Here is a 24,345-nt window from a genome sequence, read left to right as displayed (position 1 = left end):
CAGTATAAATGGACTTCAGTTCATCTTTTTGAGTCCTGTGTAAGTCTATCCACAAACTGGGAGATTTTGTCCAATCTGAGGTGATCATATTTCACTAGCAAAGCTTGATAATTTGCTATGTGAACCTGGAGGCTAGCAGAACTGATCTTCCTTCCAAACAAGGAAAGTTTCTTTGGCTATTTATCATCAGGCATCAATTTAGAAGGCTGGAACTATTTTGTTTTCTTGTGTACTGCAGCCACTAGTAGAGATCCAGGGACAGGGTGGATATAAAGACCCTTTTGGAGGGACTTGATAATTGTGATTTGTTCTTTTAGAAGTGGCTGCAATAAAGGCCAGGGTCTGACACAGATCCTGGCCAGCTCAAAGATGCCCTTATTAATGGGCTATTACTCTGCCTCCTTCACCACTAACAGGTACTACTGTGAGGGCCAAACTGTGCCCTGAGATACACAGGCCTGGGCCACCACTTCAGCTCATGTCACTTAGCATAGCTGTGTTGATTAACACCAGACATGGAGCTAATCCACCCCCTGAAGCCATAACAGCATAGGTTGTAATCTAATCAAAAGTCACATACTAAGCCAAGCTGGGCTTGGTAAGATTTTGATTCACTTTCAAGAAAAGCCCAGCAGCTGCCTGCAATAGTGCTAGGAATTCCTTACTTACTCCTCCTGCTGAGTGAGTACAGAACCACTACCCCAGAATGGAGCTCGTGGACAAGCATAATTGGCCTCTTTCAGATGTGAGGTAAAATTAGGGTCATGACCAATTGTGTTCATGGGTTATGTGACCCAGGGTGCCTGGGCAGCCCTCACTGAAAATGCCAAGGGCAGGGCAGGCTGCAAAAAGGAGAACAGATTCTCCCAAAGATGTGTGGTTAACACTGAAGTTAAATTCACTAACCAGTCACAAACTGTGCTCCTGATCCCCCACATTGTTTATCAAGAAGCACACAGGTCCAGTACAGGCAGAAGTTATTTGAAACTCTGCTCACTATACAAAATGTTCTTCTGACCCCAAAAGGCCAGCTACGTAACCAGGTCAATATTAGTTTGGATCTTACCCAACATACCACGCTGCCAGCCAATCCTTTAGTGTCTAAAACTCAAGGTTTATTATAAAAGAAAGAAAGAACAAGAAGAGAGTTGTTAAATGGTAAAGCAATCACATACATAGAGACTTCAAAAGTCCATACATCAGATTCTTAGCAGCATTGGTGAGAGTTTGCTGGCTTGAAAGTCCCTCTGGAACACACCCACAGTTTGAAAGGGTAATTCAGTCCTTTGAAGTGGTGCAAGTAGGACCCATTTCTTACCGGTACGGGGGTGGGGGGCACCAGCTAAAGGGGGGATGTGACTTCTCTCAGCCCGGGGCCCCCATGCTCTCCCCATCCCCTCCCCATGATTCATCCCACATCACTGGGGTGGGGGCTCTGTCCTTCTCCTGCTGCCGGAGGAGCTGCCGGCATTCTGCAGAACCCCCAGCCCCGCCCCCTGCCCTGCCACGGAGCTGCATCTCCTCTGGTGCCATCTGTACAGCAGCAGCCCTGCTGGAGGACAGGGCTGGGGGTTCTGCCCCTTTCCCCGCTGGGAGGGGCAGCAGAGAAAGGAGCACAACTCCAGCAGCAGTACTGCCCCCAGCCTCCCCCTGCCAGCCCCGTCCTCCAGCAGGGCTGCTGCTGTACAGACGGAGGAGATGCAGCTCTGTGGAAGGACAGGGGGCGGTACAGCCACGCCAGAGGAGCTCGGCTCCTCCTGTGTCTTTCCGGTACACCGTACCGGCTATAAATACCCTGCTGGCATGGCGTGCCAGACCGGACCGCCCTACTTGCACTGCTGGTCCTCTGTTCAGAGCTTCAGTCTGCAGAAAAGTTCCTCCAGAGGTGAGAAGCAGGAATGAAGACAAAATGGCCTTTTAATATCCTTTGCCATGTAGGGTGACCAGACAGCAAATGTGAAAAATCGGGATGAGGCTGGGGGGTAATAGGAGCCTAGATAAGAAAAAGACCCAAAAATCGGGACTTTCCCTATAAGATCGGGACATCTGGTCACACTATTGCCATGTGGCCTTTGTCCCAAACACAAGCCTCACAGCACGTGGCATGGAAAAGCCTTAGAGTTCTGCCCAGAGGCATGCCCCTGCTTGTCTTGATGACTCATAAGGTATACTCCTTGGCTTTTTCAATGGGTTCATTGTACAGCTGATGACCCTTTATGGGCCATCAAACCGGCTAGGCAGAGCTGATGCCAATCTGTCTGGGGGTGTCACCCAGAAACAAGCACAAGTTTGGAAATACAGCAATACCCTATGTATCTATAACTCAGAATACAAAGGTGATAAAAATATATAAACAAGATTATCATACTTGGCAAATTGTAACATTTTCACAGATATCTTACACAGCATATCTGGTCCGATTCCTTGCAATTTTATATTACTGGCACCAACAATATCCTGAAGTGTCTCCCATATTCCATACAGCATCACAGGTTATCCCACAGTTACTTTTCATAAGAGTAGTACAATCAAATCTCGTGTCCTGGTCAGAGTCCATTGTTCAGGATGACATTCTGCATACCTCAAATCCCCTCTGCAGTTTCAGGTGGATTCAGTCTGCTTTACTTCCTGTCATAAATTACCATATGGCGGAGGTGCGTATTGGTAAACCGCTGCTGCGTACCGTAGCAGCAGAGGCTCCATATGAGTGGTGGGGGAAGAGAGAGGAGCACCACTAAGCCCTTCATCCACAAGATGTCACGTCCATCTTCTGTGGTTGGTGGTACGGTAGGTACGAGGCACCTGTCCCAGCTCCGTGGCTCTCAGAAGTCATTCCTAGCACCAGAGATGTGGGACAGGCCCTGATTCCCTCCACACAAACCCCTACTCTGAGCTGCCTCAAGGGACACTAATATAAACCTTCCTTGACCTGGGACCAGTGCTCCCTGCACAACAAGCCTTCCAAACACAGGTTTCAGCCATGTGGCACCCAGGCAGTCTTCTAAAGGCTAACGAGTGGGGGCTGGTCGGGAACTTTTGAAAAAAATTTTGTCAGAAAATGATGATGCATCAAAACTGGCACTTTTTGCTGAAACCTATCCGTGTCAATGCAGCTTCCATAGGGAAGGCGCCTTGGGTCCAGGGTGGAATTTCTGGTCAAAACCAGAGTTCACCTCAGAGATTAGACAATACCCTGTAATTATAAGCCTCACCTGGGAGACCTTCAAGTTCTTCCTGTCAGTCAGACAGAAGAGGGACTTGAACCTGGCTCTCTCCTAGACTGGGCTGTAGTGGGGCCAGATTGCACTGCAATGGCATACCTGCATTTTTGCTGCACGGAGAACAAAATGGCGTTCTCCAAATGGCATCCTCCACTTAGCATGACCTCTCATGCACTATTCAGGACTACACCACTACTCTTATGCCAGGGGAGTGCCCTAACCAAAAGGCTATTCTGGAGTGGGGCCTAATCAATCACTCCTGTTGGAGTTGTTCCATTTTGTATAAATTAAATATTCATTGGGACACAAAAAGCAATAGACAGACTCTGTAATCCAATGGCTAAGGTACTCACCTGGAATGTATGAGACTCATGTTCACATCCCTGTGCTGAATCACACTCTGATGGGGTGGTGCTGGGTGTCTTTTCTTTTTTTGAAACTTCTTGATTTCATCCCAGGGTTGAATGGAAAAAGTTGTGAACCTTTTTGAGAGTTCAATGGATAGGAAAAGCAGTTCCTACCCAGCTCTGAGAAAGAAGCATGGGGCAAACCTCAAAGGCTAGGGATCTGGATTTGATAAATAGCCAAACTCCCATCCCTGTGCTCTGGACCATGAGACCTGAATAAACTCAGAGATGTGTTGCTTCCATTTATAAAATCAAGGAGAGAGAAAAGGCAGACTATAGAAAAAGTATTCGTGGCCATACCACAACTTGATGCTAGAGGGTGCTGCAAGTCCACAATTACCAGTATAGGTGGAAACTTGGCATTCCCCAGCCCCTTCCATCACTTTTCAAGTTCTTTGCAGCCCTACTGTCATCTTCTCTTCATCTTCACTGTGTGGGTGACCATAGGATGGGGGAAGAGGCCAACCTGGAGAATGGACGGGTCTCTTTATAGCCATTTTGGAAGCTCCCCATTTCCTTTTTTCTCTCCATCTGGGGACTGGGCAGAGAAGGGGTTGTAACTGAATGCAACCCCTCTCCCACCTTTACAGAATTATAAAGGGTGGTGGAGATGACAAGAGAAACAGTGAAGGAGCAGTAGTGACTGCTGTACAAGCAGAACCTGCAAGCTTGCATGAGATTTGCATACCATGCATGCTGAAGGGGGAAGGTTTGAAAAGACCCTCAGGGAAGGACCTATCATGGAGATGAAACAAATTTTCCCTGAGTGCAGTGATCACATCAGGCAGAGTCATCTTTGTTGGTGCTGCTAATGGAGACCTCCTATCGAATTCATATTGAATTCCCTTCCCAGCATGAGTGCTGAGAGGAGGTGAAAGACAGGCAAGTGCTATAGGGGAACTGCCTTAAACAAGACAGTAAGTTCTGGGGAAAGGAGGAGAGAGGGGAAAGGGGCTGGAGGTGAAAAAGAGTAGTCTGGGGCAGGAGGATGGAACTGGAGGACAGAGAATGATGGTATCCTGCTACCAACTCAGAAATGGACAGGGATACAAAAATGAGCCTATCAAGTCCACGAGACCTCCTTCGAGACAGACACTCAGGCTGTTAGCTTGGATGACACTTGTATTCCTTGTCATGTCAATAATGTTATTGAAGTTAGAGCTTGGGAGAGAGAGTATGAGAGGGCCAGACATGGGCAAAAAGCATCCTTGGATATGAGAGAGAACTGGGACAGAGATGGCCTTTGAGAAGGAGGGGCTGGAAAGAGACACGGGGAGGGAGCTGGAAACAGATTATTATTATTAGGGCTGTCAAGCAATTAAAAAAATTAGTTGTGATTAATTGCATGATTAATTGCACTGTTAAACAATAATAGAATACCACTTATTTAAATATTTTTGGATGTTTTCTACATTTTCAAATATATTGATTTCAGTTACAACACAGAATATAAAGTGTACAGTGCTCACTTTGTATTTATTTTTATTACAAATATTTGTGCTGGAAAAAAAACAAAATAAATAATATTTTTCAATTCACCTAATACAAGTACTGTAATGAAATCTCTATCATGAAAGTTGAACTTACAAATGTAGAATTATGTACAAAAAATAACTATTCAAAAATAAAACAATGTAAAACTTTAGAGAGTCTACAAGTCCACTCAGTCCTACTTCTTGTTCAGCCAGTCACTCAAAAACTAGTTTATTTACATTTACAGGAGATAATGCTGCCCGCTTCTTGTTTACATTGTCACCTGAAAGTGAGAACAGACGTTCACATGGCACTGTTGTAGCTGGCGTTTCAAGATATTTATGTGCCAGAGGCACTAAAGATTCATATGTCCCTTCATGCTTCAAGCACCATTCCAGAGGACGTGTCCATGCTGATGACGGGTTCTGCTCGATAATGATCCAAACTGGAGTGGACCGATGCATGTTCACTTTCATCATCTGAATCAGATGCCACCGGCAGACGGTTGATTTTCTTTTTTGATGGTTCGGATTCTGTAGTTTCCGCATCAGAGTGTTGCTTTTTTAAGACTTCTGAAAGCAGGCGTCACACCTCTCACCCCTCTCAGATTTTGGACGGCACTTCAGATTCTGAAACCTTGGGTCAATTGTTCTAGCTATCTTTAGAAATCTCACATTGGTACCTTCTTTGCATTTTGTAAAATCTGCAGTGAAAATGTTCTTAAAATGAACATGTGTTGAGTCATCATCCCAGATTGCTATAATATGAAATACATGGCAGAATGTGAGTAAAACAGAGCAGGAAACATGCAATTCTCCCCCAAGGAGTTCAGTCACAAATTTAATTTACACATTATTTTTTTAACAAGAGTCATCAGCATGGAAGCATGTCCCCTGGAATGGCTGCCAAAGAATGAAGGGCATAGGAATGTTTAGCATATCTGGCACGTAAATACCTTGTAATGCCTGCTACAAAAGTGCCCTGTGAACACCTGTTTTCACTTTCAGGTGACATTGTAAATAAGAAGCCGGCAGCAGTATCTCCCGCAAATGCAAATAAATTTGTTTGTCTTAGCGATTGGCTGAACAAGAAGTAGGATTGAGTGGACTTGTAGGCTCTAAAGTTTTACATTGTTTTGTTTTTGAATGCAGTTCTGTAACAAAAAAAAAAATCTACATTTGTAAGTTGCGCTTTCATGGTAAAGAGATTGCGCTACAGTATGAGGTGAATTGAAAAATACTATTTCTTTTGTTTATCCTTTTTACAGTGCAAATATTTGTAATGTGACAGGGTCAGGCCAGATGGCTACAGGAGAGTGATAGAAGACATATATTAGCCCCAGGTTGAGTAGGTCACCTTTCCCTGGGTAAGGCAACAGGGAAGGTTCCAGAACAATCAGGAACTTTCTGGAAACAATTAAGACAGACAGGTTGATTAGAACACCTGCAGCCAATCAAGAAGCTGCTAGAATCAATTAAGGCTGGCTAATCAGTGCACCTGAGTTTAAAAAGGACCTCACTTCAGTTTGTGGCGTGCGCGTGAGGAGCTGGGAGCAATAGGCACTAGGAGCTGAGAGTGAGAATGCGTACTGCTGGAGGACTGAGGAGTACAAGCATTTTCAGACACCAAGAGAAAGGTCCTAGGGTGAGGATAAAGAAGGTGTTGGGAGGAGGCCATGGGGAAGTAGCCCAGGGAGTTGTAGCTGTCACACAGCTCTTCCAGGAGGCACTCTAGACAGCTGCATTCCACAGGGCCCTGGGCTGGAACCCGGAGTAGAGAGCGGGCCCAGGTTTCCCCCAAACCTCCCAACTCCTGGTCAGACACAGGAGGAGCTGACCTGGACTGTGGGTTCACGAAAACGGCCAAACTGAGGGCTGCCGTGAATCTCCGAGGCGAGCAAATCCTCCAATAAGCGCAAGACCCACGAAGGTAGAGGAGGAACTTTGTGACAGTTTTTTAAAATAATAATATAAAGTGATCACTGTACACTTTGTACTCTGTGTTGTAATTTAAATCAATATATTGAAAAATGTAGAAAAACATCCAAAAATGATTAATAAATTTCAATGGGTATTCTATTGTGTAACAGTATGATTAAAACTGCGATGAATCATGATTACTTTTTTTAATCACGTTTAATTTTTCTTTATTTAATTGCATGAGTTAACAGCGATTAGTCAACAGCCCTAATTATTATCTATATTGTGGGAGGCCTCGCTGCCCCAGTCAAGGATCATTGTGTTGGGTGCTGTATGCACTCATCATGAAAAGACAGACCCTGCCCCAAAGAGCTTATAATCACATGAAAGGGTGTAAGGGGCTAGAGCAGAGCTCATGATGATCCCCTGGCCATGATAGCTAAGAGAAGGTGTCTTTTTAAATTATGTGAGCATGTTATAATCCAGCCAGCAATTTACGGTTCTAGAAAATAAAACACTTGATTTTAAATTTGAGTCATTTAAGAACATTAAACACAACATTCACTTTAGAACTTTTTTTGTTTCTTTTCTCAAAACACTAGCACTTTATTTTTTATATGTTATTTATATAAAGCTCTGGAATCCTCTGCAACTAGGAACCTTTGACAAATTCTCCTTCTGTCTCTAACAGCACTCAAAAATATACAGGTGCTAAAAGGTGGGAGATCAGTTCGTCCCCCAGACAGCGGGGCAGAGCCAGATGTGCTAGAGAGCTCTGTCACAGCAAACACCGCCGGGGGCTGACAGCATGGCACTACACAGGTGGCAAAGGCAAACCCGGGAAGCCTGCCCCAAGCAAAATGTGACACAAAAAGACCACGAGGGAAAGGCAAAAAACAGTATCTGAACTATTCAACACTTATCAATTAAACTCTCTTTACCATGAGGGCGGGACCCACATTTAATTGTGGAGGGAGGTGAGAGAGACTGGCTCTAACAATAACACCTTGTGATTGTACCGAGGTCTCCATTTGAGTATCTCATTGCACTGTACAAACATTCATTCAGTCTCACAACAATGCTGTCAGGTAGGTAGGTATTAATTCCATTTTACAGATGGGCGAGGAGGCAGCATAGAGGAGTCAAGTGATGAACAGAAGGCCTCACAGCGAGTAGGTGGCAGAGTAAGGTCTCCTGATTGCTAGTCCCCTGCTCTTACCACTAGACCACTCTGCATTTTGGCCTATGAGCCATAGGACTAGTGACAGACAGTGGGGCAGTATCTAGTCTGGTTTGTTTTGGGGATCTGGATGGCAGTGGCTCCAAGACAGGCAGCTCAAGCTGTAGAAAGCAAATTGCAATGGCTGGGCATCAAGAAACCCTCTAGTTTTGTCCTCTTACTGCTCTCAGTTTGACTCTTCTCTTCCATACTGCACGTGCCACATGTCTCACGTTCAAGGTCACAGCATCTACTGAAAGGTCAGGAAGAACAACTACAGACAACAAGAAGGGCTAGGTAGTAAAACAAGATTGGGATAGCAGGTTCTCTCTGCCTCAGTCCAGGCAGAGCACGGGGTTCTCCAGGAAGACGGCGAGCTTGCCTGCCACTAGGTCCAGGTCGCTGGTGTTGGCATACTTGAGCAGGTTGGTGCCCCTGACGAAGTAATGCTTCAGGAAGTGCTGGCTCACGCACTTGTGCAGCTTCTGCACCATGCGCAAGAAGCCTTCCCGGAAGCAGAGCCAGTCCTTGGTGCGCGGGTACTTCTCGCATGTCCAGAACAGCACCATCTGCAAGAGGCAGATGGGAGGGAAGGAGGAAGGAGAGATGTTACAGGGATGCTGCCAAAGATTCACACAATTAGCGAAGGTAATTTTTCTGCTGATGAAAAGTGCTGTAGTGACTGCCCTGACGACTGAAGGCAATGGCAACGCAAGCGTCTCCTGCCACTTTACCTCCCCCCTGACACAGAGGGATCGTGCTAAGTCAATCCTAGCCCTCCTCTCTAGTTACCATACCAACAAGGATACCAGTGGTTTACCAGGGGCTGGGGAGTGAGACCCACCAAATTCATTTCAGAGAGGCCACCAAACAGCCATCCATTGGGAACAATTTTCAGTCACTACTGACCTCGGCGGGCTTGGAACCAGTGACCACCACCAGCATTCACTGTGTGACCCTGGACAAGTCACTTCCCCTTTCTGTGCTTGTTTCCTACCTCTGTACTTACCTTGCTATCTCAGAGATGGTTCCGAGCATGACCGGGTAAAAACTTTGAGCTCCTCAGACAGAAGTCTCAGTAGAAATGCAAAGTGGGTTAGGTTGTAGCAGGCAAAGTAGAGTATAATATAGGATATTGGTCAAGAAATAGTGTGTGATCATGCAGTTGAAAGCTGTACTGTGATGCATATGGGGACTTAAGGTAGCATGGGCAGCCTTATCTCTGAGACTGCCTGACTTGTGTGTGTTTACCTGTAACTGTGCAACCATAATGTCCTTTTAACAAATCTTTTTGTATGGAATGTAGACAAACAACAATTCTCACACCATGTAAGGAAAATAGATTAATGTGATGAGGGTCGTTACCTTTGGTGTTCGCTAGGGGGCACTATAGCCACTTAGGCCAATTATTGTATTGTAATTGTTGCTACAGGCCTCCCGGAGGAAAGACACTGTGGCTGCTGCTCTCTCCTGATGACAGTATATTCCCCTGCCCCGCTCAGACCTCACCACTCTTGCCTGCTATACACACCTGTAGGTGATAGGTCGTCAGGACTGGCTTATTTCCTGTACACCAGACATCCTCCTTCATTTGTCTCATGACCCGGAAGCACTTCATGCGGCAGCCACCGTCCTCGTCAAGGCCCTCTATCAGCATGCGCTCAGCTCGGGAGAAGCCCAGCTGCCAGTGGTAATTGGAGCGGGCCAGGAGATTAAAGCCAAATGACTGCAGAAGAAAGGGGGAGAAGCTACAGAAGGGGAGATACAAACTTATCTTCAGAGCAGCATGAAGGGAGGATAAGGGAAGGATCCACTGCACCTGCCTTTTACCGCTTGAGATCAGGTTGTGCATTATGGACTGAGTTACAAGGGACAGCAAGTTTGGGTTTCCTAATTCCCAGTGGACGTCTGTCCACATCAAACCAGGCCAGTTCCTCACACATGGATATTACTCACTCCAGAGAGACCCAGCTCCAAAGCAGAAGGGGGAGCTGCAAGCAGTGCTGCACTGGCAGAACTGTCTGGGGATGTGGTAATGGAACAGCAGGGCCCACTGCACATCAGGATGAAGAGGCAATTGAGTTACATGGGAAATCCCTGTACTAGAACAGCAAGAATCAAGCAACATTGTTCACTATGTCAGGATCGAGGTGGCCAGAGCTCTGCCAGGGGTGTAAGACCGGACTTACCATGGACAGGGCAAGATAAGATGGAGGGGCATGTGCAGAGAGGGGTGTGTGTGGGACAGTAAGAGGCAGAGTGAGAAGACCAGAACAACAAAGATGGTGCTGGTCAGGATTGAGTGGCATTCGCAGAGCTGAGGGAGAGGCGTGGGGAGTCTTGCTCAATATCTGTCTATACAGTACCATACATTATCAAACCTGCACAGGATTCACAAACACTAATATTAAGAAACCTAGTACACTTAAAAACATCTGAATACTTAGAAATGCTTATACTAAAGAAAGTAGCCCTTCTGGGCATTTAAGAAGCATGACTCTTTCTCAAGCTCTTTCTAGGTCTGATTTCAGGTCAGGAAGATCATTTTAGATGGATACAGAACAGGGAGACCTGAAACCTTAAAACTGACCCCCCTAGAAAGAGAATGATGCCACTAATTGGAAATCCAGTACTGGCTGCTTGGCACGCCTCCTCCTCTGGGGAGCAATATCTGCAGACTATGGAAGTCAACAGAGCTCTCAGTGCCTGATGGAAAATGGTCTCTTCCTCCCCATAAAGGGCCTGGTTCTAGCATCTTGCACCTTGTGTTATTATTTACATCTGTGCCAAATGAGTGACAAGTGGGTAGAAAATGCTGCTGTTCTGATTTGGGTCAAGCCACCCTGACAACAGTGTGCCTCAACTTTTGTGCTTCTCAGAAGCATTTGACGCCGATGTCGTCTGAGAGTTCCAGCAGGTTTCCCAGCTCTCAGTTGGGAGAGGTTTTCGACAATATGGTAAGACCTTTCACAGCGTTACTGGCCCTTTAAGTCGCCCTCCTGTGCCAACCTGCTTTGTACCTTGATGCACTGTACTTTCTCCTGGGAAGGCCAGCGCTTGAAGCAGCGGGGCCACCGGGCTCTCTCAGGCCAGCAGGTTGGGATTTCCACAGTAGGGACCAGCTCCACCTCTACCTGGGAGTCTGGTGTCTCCACAGCAACTCGGACCACTGAGCTGAAACTCTCCAGAATGCTGACTTTACCTGGGAAGGAAAGACGAGAGGAGATGATAAAGACAGGGCTGACCTTATGCATAGGCCAAGCAAGAGGCCGTTTGGGGCTATGTATCCCTTGCAAACCCTGCCCCTCATGGACCTGCTTCCACTCTCACTTTCCAACAGTGGGACCAAAGAAAACAACTCACCACCTGGATCCCCCCCGGGGCACCAGGACAAGAGGAGGAGGGGGCAGCAACTCAACATCTTGTTTCCCCCTCAGCCTCAACCCTTTGTCTGTGTGGAGCCAAGCACATCACAAGACCAGCCCAAGATAAAGAGGAGCAGAATTGCTGCAACCTAAATGTCTTCAGCAACCCACTGGCACAAGAGGCAGCAAGGGAGCTCAGTGAGCCTGAGTGGAGAAGAGTCTCGATTGAGCCCTCGGCTTCAAAGATCCCCTCCTCTTTAGGGGAAGTCCAGATCCATGAAACTCTGTTGTGAGGCGTATCTCTGCCCCTAGTGGTTAAGGCTATTGGGAGAGTTAGGCATACTCTGGTCTGGCTGGGAACTCACAGGGAAGCCAACTCCTGTGGACAGTCTGACCAGTCTGAAGTGACGATGGCAAACTGAGGCACTGCAAAGCCTCCAAATCTGCTACTGTGTGGCAAAGAGGCAACAGTGAAGTCAGGGAAGTGTTCAGGTAACTTAAGCTGTCTTTGACAGAGTTTGTCCTATTTGAAACAAGTTAATCACACTGTCCTACTTCATTCCCTTTCTTCTCCCATCTGTTGTGTTCCAGAGGAGTCAGCACCATATGCCCAGACATCTTTGATGAACCAAACAGTTTTGGAGCTGTTGCTTTATAGAATGCTAGGTTTTCACCCTGACCCCTTGCCTTCCACATAAGTAAAATATCTGAGGCAAGAAACCAAAACATTTGACTTTCTGCCAAGCCATAGCATCTGCTTGGTGGTGGGATTTTTTTTTTCTTACCACTCCATCTCCCTCAATAGTAATAAATATTTGCTATAGGAATGAGTTGCTAAATGAATTGGTTGAACACTGAGTTTGATGTTAACAGGTCTCTCCAGGATCTTGCAAGACCAAAATCCAGAGTTACATTTGGGTAGGGAAAGTGGAATCTGTGTGTTTGCAATGCTGGGATGCAGTGTCATCCCACTGAAAGGAAAAGTTGTCCTTAGAAGAGAGGCATCATGGTCTGAGGTCGGCCTTGGACAAGATACAACTGATGTGCCTCAGTTTCCCCAGCAAAAGAATGGAGATAATCATACTTACTCACACCAGAGGGTGTGGGTTTAATAAGTTGAAGCCAGTAAAGTGCTTCAAAGATGACAATTGGTAAGTATGATTATTATTATTATTATTAAGGTGGCCTCCCATAAGCTAGCAGTTAGAGGTGTCTGCAGCCACAGCTCTAAAGGAGTGTTTAAAACACAGCACAAAGCACATCAAATCTGCAATCAATTCTTCAATTTCTTTTGTATGGAAGGCTGGGATGTAAACACATATTTTGGAGCTGCCTATGAGAGGTAGCAGCAATGTTGCTGAAAGTGACCCTGGGTGACATTACTTCGAAGCAGGATGGGGTGGGAGCAGCCTGGGCATAGCCAATATTGGTCTAAAGTCTGAATAAAGATAAAGGGTTTTGCACAAGGAGAAGATCTGCCACCCAGCCACTCAACTCTACAAGCCGCAAAGCTATGAAAGCCTGGGGCTTCTCTAGGGGAATACTCACCTCCAAGCAGTGGTGCCTGCAGCCGAACGTACATTACACACGGTGCAGGCCACTGGCAGGGGTGGCAAGTAGTCAGCGTTGGGTCCTTCCCAGGGCAGGAACAGTGCTGGCTGCCCCACCGCCCACTCAGGTTTGACCCCGCCGGCCCTGCATCATGATGGGAGGGCAGCAGTGCCAAAACAGAGTGAGCGGCATTGCAACATGGTGTACGGGGGTTGTAGCACTATTCAGGTTTGGCACCACAACCCCTGCATCCAAACCCGAGCGGCACGGCAACCCCCATGCACCAGGTCGCAATGATACTCACTCAGTTTCGGCCCTGCCGCTCTCTCGCCCCTGCCATAATTGAGCGGTCGTGGGGCCAAACCTGAAGGGGCAGCGCGGCAGCCGGCACTGCTCCTGCTCACCACTGCCATGGGGCTGGCTCCTGCACCAGGCTCCCTACCCAGCCTCACCCCACAGCAGCCCATGTCCCCTCTGCTCTGCCCACAGGATACACTGAGTGACAGCCTCGAGAGCTGGCTGGGAGTGGGCAGCAGGGAGTCTTGGGGCGTACCATGTCAAAAAATACCTGAGGGTGCCCCTGGCTCCCAGTACCATTCCCAGTCCTCTCTCCGTTCACTGTCCTAACCTTCATCCACGCCAGAGAGTGTCTTTCTGGTTGGTCTAGGCCCACAAAGGAATGGACTTAAACACCAGCTGGTCATGGACACAGGTTTCAACCTCAGCTGCCTTCATTTAAAGACATTTGTAGGCAAGAGGTACCAGTTCTTGCCCTCTGCAGAGGGCACAAGGACACCCCATGGAAGCTCTGCAGCTTGGGCTGGAGAAGCCTAGAAGGCCTATCGGACCCACATAATTTCTGGCCCAGCAGAAAGAGGTTATTTTCTGAAAATTTAGGCAAAAGAAAATGTTGATTTTTTTGGGGTGGTGCTGAGGGAGGACGGGGTCCGAATTCATGACAGAATCCAAACATCCCTGAGCACTGAGAGCTTGTAATCTGAACCTGGGTCAGGAGGTCTTACTTATGCAAATGGACCTCATCTTCATCAAGGGCCAGTGTCTCCTCAACTCTGGCGTGTGTGAGCCAATCTCTGCTCACAAGGAGTGAGGCAAGTGGCCTAACACCCGCTAGGGGTAGTGATCACAGTCCCGTCAGAGGACTGCACTTGAGAGGCAGACTCCCTTCACATCTTTCCCGCTCAACTCACTGGAGAGGTGACAGGAGGTAATTGACTTCTCCATCAGCTCCCTGAAGATGGCAAGGACCTTGGCTGGAACGAGATCACCTTCAATGTTCACCTCTGTCTCATGCCACTGCTGCAGACTCTTTGAGAACTGCTCCACCTCCAGCCACTGCTGCAGCTCCTCTGGGTCCCGTACTGGGGAAAGGAGCTTTGCTCCATGCACGGTGTAATACCGCCAGTGCCGTACCTGGTGCTCCCGGTACCCTGTCAGGCCGCGCAGTGGGACTGTGATGAGAAAGTGGCTGGGCGCTAAGACCTAGAAGAGTTCAGAGAGATTGAGAGAGGAAATGAGGGCAGATTTACAACCTGGATGCGGGAAACATGGTCACAACAGGTAGAATCACTGGGGCTTCTAAGCAAAAGGGAAAGTCACGCTGGAATGGAAGCAGCTCCGTGCAGATAGGTCCTACTCCAGGCCTATCTGGCTAGGACGCGGTCTTAGAATAAGGCTAGAGGCTAGAATGTGGCAGCCATGTGCTATTTAGGTTCACAAAACAAGAAAACTGTCATTAGAAGGAAGCTGAAGTGACCATCACAGGCAATGCTACCAGCGTCAAATTGGAACACCATTGGCTGATTTGTTACCTCTCCCTCCACCTTCCCCTCCTTACCCTTCGTTGGATCCATAATCTTCCATGGTTAGCTCTGCAATTGCAAAAGATGCAGTTACAGAGAGAGATGCTAGGATGGAAGGCAAGATATGTGTAAATTATTGCCTGAGTATTCTTTCTAGAGATGGGCCGAGAGATTGCTAGTAGTAGTAATAATGTCAATGCTCACTTCTCTAGCCCCTTTCACCCAAGAATCCAAAAGTCCCTTAAAGACATTAGTAAAATAAGCCTTTTACAGCCTGCTTTGTGGTGGGGAAATATTATCCCCATCTTACAGATGGGGAAGCTGAAACAGAGAAAAGTGAAGTGACTTTCCCAAGGCCACAGAGTGAGTCAGTGGCAGAGCCAGGAAGAGAATCCAGTAGTCTGGTCACCTATGTCACATGGAATTGTTTCTGCTCTTTGATTGGGTGACAAACTTTTAAAACATGAATGTAATAAACAAGGTGATAAATAACAAATAGCCACTAGTCTTGTTTGCATATCAATACGGTCTTCATATGAAGAACAGCCATTCTCCAATAAAAAACTCTTTGTGAATAGTGAATGAGCAGGGGAATGAACATAGTCAAACCTATTAGCTACTCAGAATTTGAACAAATGTTTCCTAACACTGTTTTTGGAGATTTTAAACCGTCTCAGCTCTCTCGGTCCAAACAACGTGGCTAAAACATCCAGATGTTTACCACTCTGAACTCTGAAGCTTTTCAGCTTTGCTTATCACTAATCATAACTCACCCTGACATTATTAGAGGAAAACCTATGCGAGAAACAGAATCTAAACTGACAGCAATTGCTGGAAGGTGGTTACCCCAAGGTAAACAAAACACTATGCCATTCTCCAGTAATGGTCCAAAGCACTGTAGTAACACTTTTGGTAGCTCCACTCACTTAGGGTATTGCTACTGAACACGGTAGGATTTTTTTTAAACCGAGACTACCAGCAGGAAGCATAGAAATGGCAAATGCAACAGCGGAAACCTTTGCTTAGTCAAATCCAGTTCACCGTTTATATAAGGGCAGGAGGAGGAAAGAGGACAGTCACCACAGGAAATTTCAGAACAAAATGGACCCCACAAGAAATTTTTTTTTTTTGTCTCTGGATGTTGAGAAATAAGCAAAGCCAATCTAGGATCTACATGCTACACTCATTAAGAACAGAATACAGCAGTTTTCATGGGATGACTGGCTTATTTTACAGTGCATCTCCTTAAAATCACATCTGCACAGAAAAAATCATGCAGGACAGAATCCATTTTTCCCCCAGCCTTTTCCTGTTCTAAGATGTCTGCTTTTACCTGCTCACCCTGATTGTAATGTAATTGTTCGGATGTAACCTGGGAACCACAAATGCTCCCCTCCTAGTGAATTACTGGTGATCCACAGGCTAAGAAACACTAGTCCAGTGATCCGAGCCAGATCCCAGGCCCTAATGCGAACTCAGCCATTGCTTAAGCCTTGCTCAGACTGAGATTCACTTGTCACTTCGAATTACTGTTAAAGTGTTGTAAGGCCTCTCTCACTCATGATGACTGATTCTCCTGCAGTGTGTTTCAAGGAGATATTTTAAAATCTCACTTCTTCAAGCTGTCCTGGCTTGGGAGAGAATCTCTGTGTGGCCTCAGGGCAGGGCTGCTTTGTGCCACATGATCACTCCTGCCTCAAACATTGGGCTTAAAACAACAGCAGGGCCTCAGTGAATGAAATATCATTGAATCTGTGCTGGGTAACGTCATACATGAATCTCACTTTTCAGAAGGCTGGAGATGCGGTGAGCAAGCCCCAGTGTATTGAACAACCACGTTGCCATTCCCCAACTTTCAAAAATCATGAGTCGAGCCATAAGAGATCATGAGATTTAAACAAAATAGTAATATTCTGGGGGGTTCTTTATATTCACCTTCTGGTTTCTGAGCCCCGGGGGCTGCACTCAAGTCGTGCTTTCAAACTTTTCTCTGCAACCGTGAGCACTAGAAATGTACTTTTTTGTTTTTCAAATGAAACCTGAGATTCTCATGGAATCACAAGACTCCTTCAGATGGGGCTTTAGCAGAAAACACCAAATATCAAAAGACTCCAGACAGAATCACGAGAGTTAGCAATAATGGAAGAGGTACATTCACATTGCAGCCAATTGGCTAAATAGGACTCACACCCACCTTTGTCTTTCATATGGACATTCTGTGCCTGCTGAATTTACTACAAGCCCCAGCATGCCATGTACCACTTTTATCTGAGCAAAGCCACTGGGAGCAAACTAGAACAATCTATGCTGGCACCTGTAGTCTGCTGCCCATTCTCCTGTATTAAAAACAGTTGGTACAGTTATGCAAATTAGGTGTAGCCCAGCCCTTGGGCTCCTGGCAAAATACAAAGCATTCCTTAGATGGGTACCTCAGTATAGCAAGAAGGAAGCAGTAAGTTAGAAACAAGAGTCCTGTGCTCAGAGCTCCCTTGCAAGGAGGCTGGGAAGGTCAGAGGGGAGATTAGCTATGCGGGTGAGGGATCTAGTGTTTGGAGAAGAGGAATGGATGAGGATGAAGCAGGCATGGGGGCAACTGTTTGGAGGAGTCTGTGTGAGGTATTTGTACCTGGACAGATGGGTGAAATGGGCGTTTCCCCCGAAGCAGAGCAGACCACTTGGCCAGTAAAGCTAGCTGATCCTGAGAGAAGCAGAGAGGAAAATAAGTAGTACATGGAGAGAAAGCACGTGCCATACAGTTAGTTCTTGCGGCATTTTGGAGTTTCCGCTGAGCCTAATAATAAAGAAAAGGTTGCACAGCTATTGTCCACAGAGAAAATACACTATAGGCCTTATCAGTGCTGGTGGGAAGTGCTACAGCTCTGGAGGGGGTGCTAAGCTGCCCAGCTCTGCCTCACCAACACCCCTCAAGCTGTCCCACCTGCCCCGGATTGACCACCCCTACTGCAGGAGGGGAGTCCCATCTCTACAGCTTGTTTAATCTGTAGGATCTGTGTTGAGGCCACCAACATGGTGTCAACTGTGTGATGGTGGTTTTGCAATCTGGAATCTCTCCGCCAGGAACTGAATTGAGACCCCCTAAACTCCTTTTGTACAGGCAATAATATTTGAATCAGTGACCTATATGTGAAAGGCTTGAGACCTGATTAAATCTCTCCCTGTGTAATCTACCAGCTGGACAGATATTGCCACTAGAGTACTGTTTCCTGATGACAACCATGGGGTATGTTCCCTTTTCATTGGGTGTAAGAGGTATTACTTACCTGTAATTGTTGTTTTCTGAAATTCTGACCTGTAATATAAATTCACATTCTTGGGCCTGTTATAGCTGCTATCTCTGAAGAACTCCCACTGGCAGGCATAGGAAATAAACAGTGCAAATACTGGGCAGGGAGATGAAAATAAAGCCCTTTTCTGAAGAATAAACCATGTCCACACTGGAGCATCTGGCTACCAGGAGCAGGTAGATTGGCTTTGGCAAGAGCCTTTGACATACTTGCACTAAACTGTTTCTGGGTAGAGCTGATCAGAAATTCTTCAACAAAATGATTTTCTGTCAAAAAATGCCAATTTGTCAAAACTAAAACTTTTTGTGAAAGGGAAAGGGTCAGTTTCGACAAATTCCTCCTCTTGACAAATTGAAAAAGTTTTGAAATTGTTGAAATGAAAAAAGTTCCATTTTTTTGGTTCAACATGGACTTTTTGTTTCCGAGTTTAAGTTAACGTATACTAAAAATAGTTTTTAAAATAAAAAAGGTCAAAATCAAAAGAAATCTTATATTTTATCAAAACAAAATGTTTCAGTTGACCTAAATTGATTTCCCCCTCCCAGGTATTTAGTTTGTGAACATTTTCAAAACGTTGACTTTTTGTCCTGATTCAGGATGAGAAATAAGAAAAAATCTTCCCAAGACAAGGAAACAATTTCTTGCCCAGCTCTATTTCTGGAAGAACACAGTTAGGAATGCCTAAAATACAACATGGATGTCTGGATCTTCCCAGCAATTGGGATCCCACAATATTAAAATGATTCCTGTTCCCAAAAGCAACACCTCAAAAGTTCTACTGCAAGGACCATAAGAACGGCCATACTAGGTCAGACCAATGGGCCATCAAAATCCTGTCTTCCAACAGTAGAAGGTGCTTCAAAGAGAATGAACAAAACAGGCAATCACTGAGTGATCCATCCCATTGTCCACTCCCAGCATCAAACACAGACTGGCATGTGCTCTGATGTCTTTTCCACCACATTACTCTCCCAGAGGCAGTCACAGCAATAACTTTATGGGCTTTGTTTTGGAAGCAGGAGTAGCTAGTGCCCTGAGCTAACTGTCATTACCTATAAATACATCTTTTACAACTCCATTCCTACACAATATAGTTAACAAACAGATACAGTCCTTCCGTCCCCCAACTTGAATATAACATGCATATTTTTAGCACTGGATTTAGTTAAATATGGATAATACACTAGCCACTTTACAGATAGTTAAGTTTTCAGAGTCTTACTTGGGCAGAGATTATTCCTGATTATTCCCTCAAAAAAGATTATCTTGCTTTTTTTGCAGGCCTCAGCAGCCATTCTGTCTTGGACTGGGATCTTGCTCAATCTTGCATGCTAAGCGGAATTCATCTAGGTCAGTATGGGGACCAGTTGAATGATGCACCAAGTGGTGTTTGTGGTTTGGAGTGTGGCACTCTTTGTGGATCAATACAGTAGTACTGTGCTGCTGGAGATGCCATATTTCAAAAATGGCCTAAGAATGACTAAGACTGCGTGCCCCAGAGCATAGCCAAATGCCAACTCGGGTAATAATGTTCTGCCTCCCCAAATACCCACTGAAGCTTCAATCACATATACTTATTTTTTTCAACTTTCTGCCCCAAACTCTTGCAAAGATTGCTCTGTGGTTTTATTCAGTTGCTTTGTTCCACCCTAGAAGTGACTGCATTTCAGTAATGGGGTCTATAATGCATAACTATAATAACACAATGCCCTTCAGGTGAAAGGGTCTGTTTAAATTTATTATTCTTTCATTATTAAACTAATTTATTTTGGACTTAAAGAGCCACATGAAATAACCAATCTTCACACTGGCAGAGCTGAGAGTGAACATTCTTATTCTGGTGGGTATCTGACAGTGTAATCCAGGGGGAAGTTTCACTTCTCCCTCCAGCAAACTTACACCCTCATGATGAAAATGGAGAAATTCCAGCTTATGAGTAAAGTCTCTGAAACCTCCCCTGGTGACAGAAGTCCCTTAGTTATCAATATTACACACGGCAGCAGTAGCAAGGCAAACTAACCAACTCTCTAATCTTGCCTTGCCAGATCCTCCTGTAGCAGTAACAAGGGAATTCAGTCACCACGGTCCCTTCAGACCTTGGCTTCTCTGCCGAGACTGCCAGTAAAGATGACAATGTGCCAACTAGAAAAGGAGTACTTGTGTTACCTTAGAGACTAACCAATTTATTTGAGCATAAGCTTTCGTGAGCTATAGCTCACTTCATCGGATGCATACTGTGGAAAATACAGAAGATGTTCTTATACGCACAAACCATGAAAAATGGGTGTTTACCACTACAAAAGGTTTTCTCTCCCCCCACCCCACTCTCCTGCTGGTAATAGCTTATCTAAAGTGATCACTCTCCTTACAATGTGTGTGATAATCAAGTTGGGCCATTTCCAGCACAAATCCAGGTTTTCTCCCCACCCACCCCACAAACCCATTCTCCTGTTGGTGATAGCTATCACCAACTAAGCTATCACCAACAGGAGAGTGGGTTTGTGGGGGAGTAGAAGGGGGTGGGGAGAAAACCTGGATTTGTGCCGGAAATGGCCCAACTTGATTATCATACATATTGTAAGGAGAGTGATCACTTTAGATAAGCTATTACCAGCAGGAGAGTGGGGTGGGGGGAGAGAAAACCTTTTGTAGTGGTAAACACCCATTTTTTCATGGTTTGTATGTATAAGAACATCTTCTGTGTTTTCCACAGTATGCATCCGATGAAGTGAGCTGTAGCTCACGAAAGCTTATGCTCAAATAAATTGGTTAGTCTCTAAGGTGCCACAAGTACTCCTTTTCTTTTTGCGAATACAGACTAACACGGCTGTTACTCTGAAATGTGCCAACTATGGGTGTTTGTTTGTGATATGGACACCTGCCCACTATGAACAGGGGTGAACCACCAACTCATTGCATGCAGCTCACCAGACGGTACACTAAACCCTTCGCCCTTACCCTAAAATTCTCGTTGTGAACACCAGAGTTGGAGATGGCCTGAAATCGCGTGTCCCTGTAGCTGATTTCTGCGGTCAGCTGTTGGATGATCTTCTGCACCTCGTCCACTGTCTTAGACACCAGGTGGTGTCGCCGTTCCACCTGTAGACATCAAGCAAGTCACTTTACATCATGGTGGACTGCAAACAATCTCTGTCTCCAGCCAAGAGATCACCTAAACCTGGGGCATCTTGAAACGTGTGTGAACACATGCGTATGTGTACAGAACTCTGGGCAATAAAGGTTTAGAGTTCTCCTCTTGATAATTGCCAGCTTACTCCATCTGGTAATAATGGAGCTCTGCCTGGAGGCTCTAAAGCAGATGAGGCCATTCAGGAGTGTACTACAGCATGGAAGGGTAGGTAGAGAATTCATTATTTTGGAATCTCCGACACCTGGGTCCACTCTCATTCTTTGGCCGATTTTGGTTTTGGCCCAAGACTATGCAGCTTTTCCTTTGTGTAGGCTAGCCAGTCACTGATCCAGGAACTGTAGCCTCCTAGGAACTTGTGTGGCTCAGGTATTCTCTGCTGGGTCAAGCCCATTGTGACAGAAAACACTGACTCAAATTCATTCCTGGCATAGGCTGACGCAACTCAACTGACTGGTCTGAATTTGGTTCAGTGGCCCTATATGTGTGAAGCATAGGAGCAATTCCATTCCTAAAGGGTGCTGAAGTTCCTCCTCTGTGCTGATCTCAGCGGTAACCACAAGCTCTCACGAGAAGTTCATGCCTTGCTGTACCCTCCCTCCAGTCAAGCAGTATCAGCAAAATATTGATTATCACGAGTTTCAGTGGAACGGAGGAGGTGGAGGATGAACTGAGGTGCAGGATGGGCAAACCAGATAAATAAGAACCAGCATGAACTGTCCCACACCAGCACAAGTGCAAGGCTCATACAGGGATGATACAAGATACAGGCATGAGTCAATTATTTAGGGTTTAATCAAAGGAATATACAAGACCATGCCTAGTGAAGGACACTGGCATATTCCACACATGCTCCTCACACATTTGTCAATATGGGATGCAGGCTTATCCACACCAAACCATTCTGAGGCTAGTTCATTGCTACTACTAAGTAAGTTAATTAACATATGCCTAATTACTCCTCCATCAAGGGATCGCTATGCAGGATGATGAGTGAGGACTGTTCAATGCTCTTCCGTTCATCCCAGTGCCTGATCTTATATGATGAGGATAGAGGCAGTGAGGAAGAAACCCAACGGAAACTCAACAGCCAGCGTTAGCAAAACTAATTGGGAGAAAATGAAACTCACCAGAACCTGCAGCCAAAATCCCAACCAAACTATTTGCAGATTTGAAATCGCAACATTTTGAAATAACAGCACTGAGGCTCAGCGAGGGGAAGTGATTTGCCCTTAGGCCACACAGTAAGTCACTGGCAGAAACAAGAATAAAAGCCAGGTCTACTCCCAGTCACTTCCTCTGACCTCTGCACCTTAGTTGCCACTGATTCACTCTTCATTAGAGTACTGTGTCTCTGAAAACTCACCATTGCCATGGTGGTTACCACTACATCTAGTAATAGATGAACCTCAGGCCCCAGAATATCTTAGGTCTGCAGAAACAGGATGGAGGTCTTGGGAGAAGTGGCTTTCCCATGAGATCTCTGATGTTTGCCACTTCCCATCACAGTTATAAACACTGTGCTGAACAGCCTCTTTTGCCATATACTGGTGTTTCCCTTTCCAGATCCCAGCTTTGGAAGTGTCAAAGCAAATGTTAAAAACTGAACACCAAAGTATTAATATTTTGAATATCAAAAATGGGTTTGGTTTGGGATCTGGAGCCAAATGTAGGTCAGGTCTAATTCGTCACTCTATCTCCATCCAGTACATATTTGGATTTTTTCATTGCTACAGGAGTGGGTTAACAACACTGATTCAGAAAAAAAAGCAGGCAATAGCTTACAGGCAGGCTGGTGGCTGGCTGCTGCCCTGCCTCTCTTGGGAGGAAGATCAATGACCGAGGAGTGGATAGAAGAATCCATACACTTAATAGACACAGTTGTAAAAAACCGTTTAAGTTAACATGCATAAATTATTACATGGTATCTGTGCTGGTTCATTATATGATTATAAGTTTTAACAAACAGGCTGTAAAGTGACATGCTTTAATACAAAATAATAATGATTAATAACTGGAACCTTGTCTTTCTCACTTAGGCGGATGCTGGAAGAGAGTCGCTCTCTGAGGGATGGGAAGCTTCTGATGGAACCTAAAATTCTGGTGGCTCCGGGCCCCATTTAAACGCTACTTCTGGTGCTCGGTACCACTGCAAATGAGGCAGCACACTACCACAAATCTCTCTATGCACAACCATGCCCTCCGGTTCCTGTGTCACCCTGCAACAGAAATCTTTACAGCGAGAAGTACTAATGGGCAGAGTTGGCTGGAAATTTTCGGATGGAACATTTTTCCATTGGAAAATACCAATTTGCCAAAAGTGAAACATTTTGCAAAGACGTGTTGATGTCAGTGATCTTGAGTTTAGAAAAAATGAACAAAGTTCTGATAAGGGCAAAACATTTCCACCTTTTTGAAACAGAAGCCTTGATTTTCTGTTTAATATTACTTTTTGTTCAATTTTGGTATTTAATAAATATAAAACATAAGTTGAAATTGGAACAAAACATTTTAGTCGACCTGACATGATTTCTCTTTGTGCAGACAATTTCAATTTTTTTTGGGTTTTGGTCCATTTCAGAACAGAAAAGAAAAAATTCAAAATCGGAGCAGTTCCCATGAAATTGAAACCTGGTTCCTGCCTAGCTCTCTTAAAAAGGTTAGATGGCTTGTTTAGATAAGCATCCAAAGTTTAGGAAAAGGATTAGTATTCTAGTATTATCCACCTCTTCCTAATTATTAAACACATGCATTATCTTTCCTAGAGACAAACTTGCTGCTATATTTTTGGTCCTGCTTCTACCAAATCTGGGTCTTTGGCTCGATAAAGATGAACCCTAGAATCTCTCCTAGTTCTAAACACAAACAACTCCAGCTGTAACCACATTTGAAATTCCAAGTTTGGAGGACAGAGCCC

At 45.5% G+C, this 24,345-nt stretch overlaps 1 protein-coding gene across 4 annotated transcripts in view; it reads right to left on the bottom strand.

Annotated features, from left to right (window-relative positions):
- Positions 1 to 1,093: 1,093 nt before the first annotated feature.
- Positions 1,094 to 24,345, bottom strand: part of MAB21L3 (mab-21 like 3) — a 36,619-nt gene continuing 13,367 nt past the window's right edge. For 2 of the 4 annotated variants that reach the window (XM_077822720.1, XM_077822709.1), the window contains exons 3-8: positions 21,239 to 21,379; positions 17,602 to 17,673; positions 14,364 to 14,655; positions 11,260 to 11,441; positions 9,771 to 9,965; positions 1,094 to 8,808 (exon numbers count right to left, since the gene is read on the bottom strand). In XM_077822720.1, the coding sequence (XP_077678846.1) occupies positions 8,575 to 8,808; positions 9,771 to 9,965; positions 11,260 to 11,441; positions 14,364 to 14,655; positions 17,602 to 17,673; positions 21,239 to 21,379 (1,116 nt within the window). In that variant the 3' untranslated portion in view covers positions 1,094 to 8,574. The remainder of the gene's footprint in view (positions 8,809 to 9,770; positions 9,966 to 11,259; positions 11,442 to 14,363; positions 14,656 to 17,601; positions 17,674 to 21,238; positions 21,380 to 24,345) is intronic. The other 2 variants (XM_077822738.1, XM_077822729.1) reach the window with 2 other exon arrangements.

Source organism: Eretmochelys imbricata, chromosome 1, assembly GCF_965152235.1.
Source record: "Eretmochelys imbricata isolate rEreImb1 chromosome 1, rEreImb1.hap1, whole genome shotgun sequence".
Taxonomy (NCBI): domain Eukaryota; kingdom Metazoa; phylum Chordata; order Testudines; family Cheloniidae; genus Eretmochelys; species Eretmochelys imbricata.
This window is presented reverse-complemented; position numbering and strand designations above follow the sequence as displayed.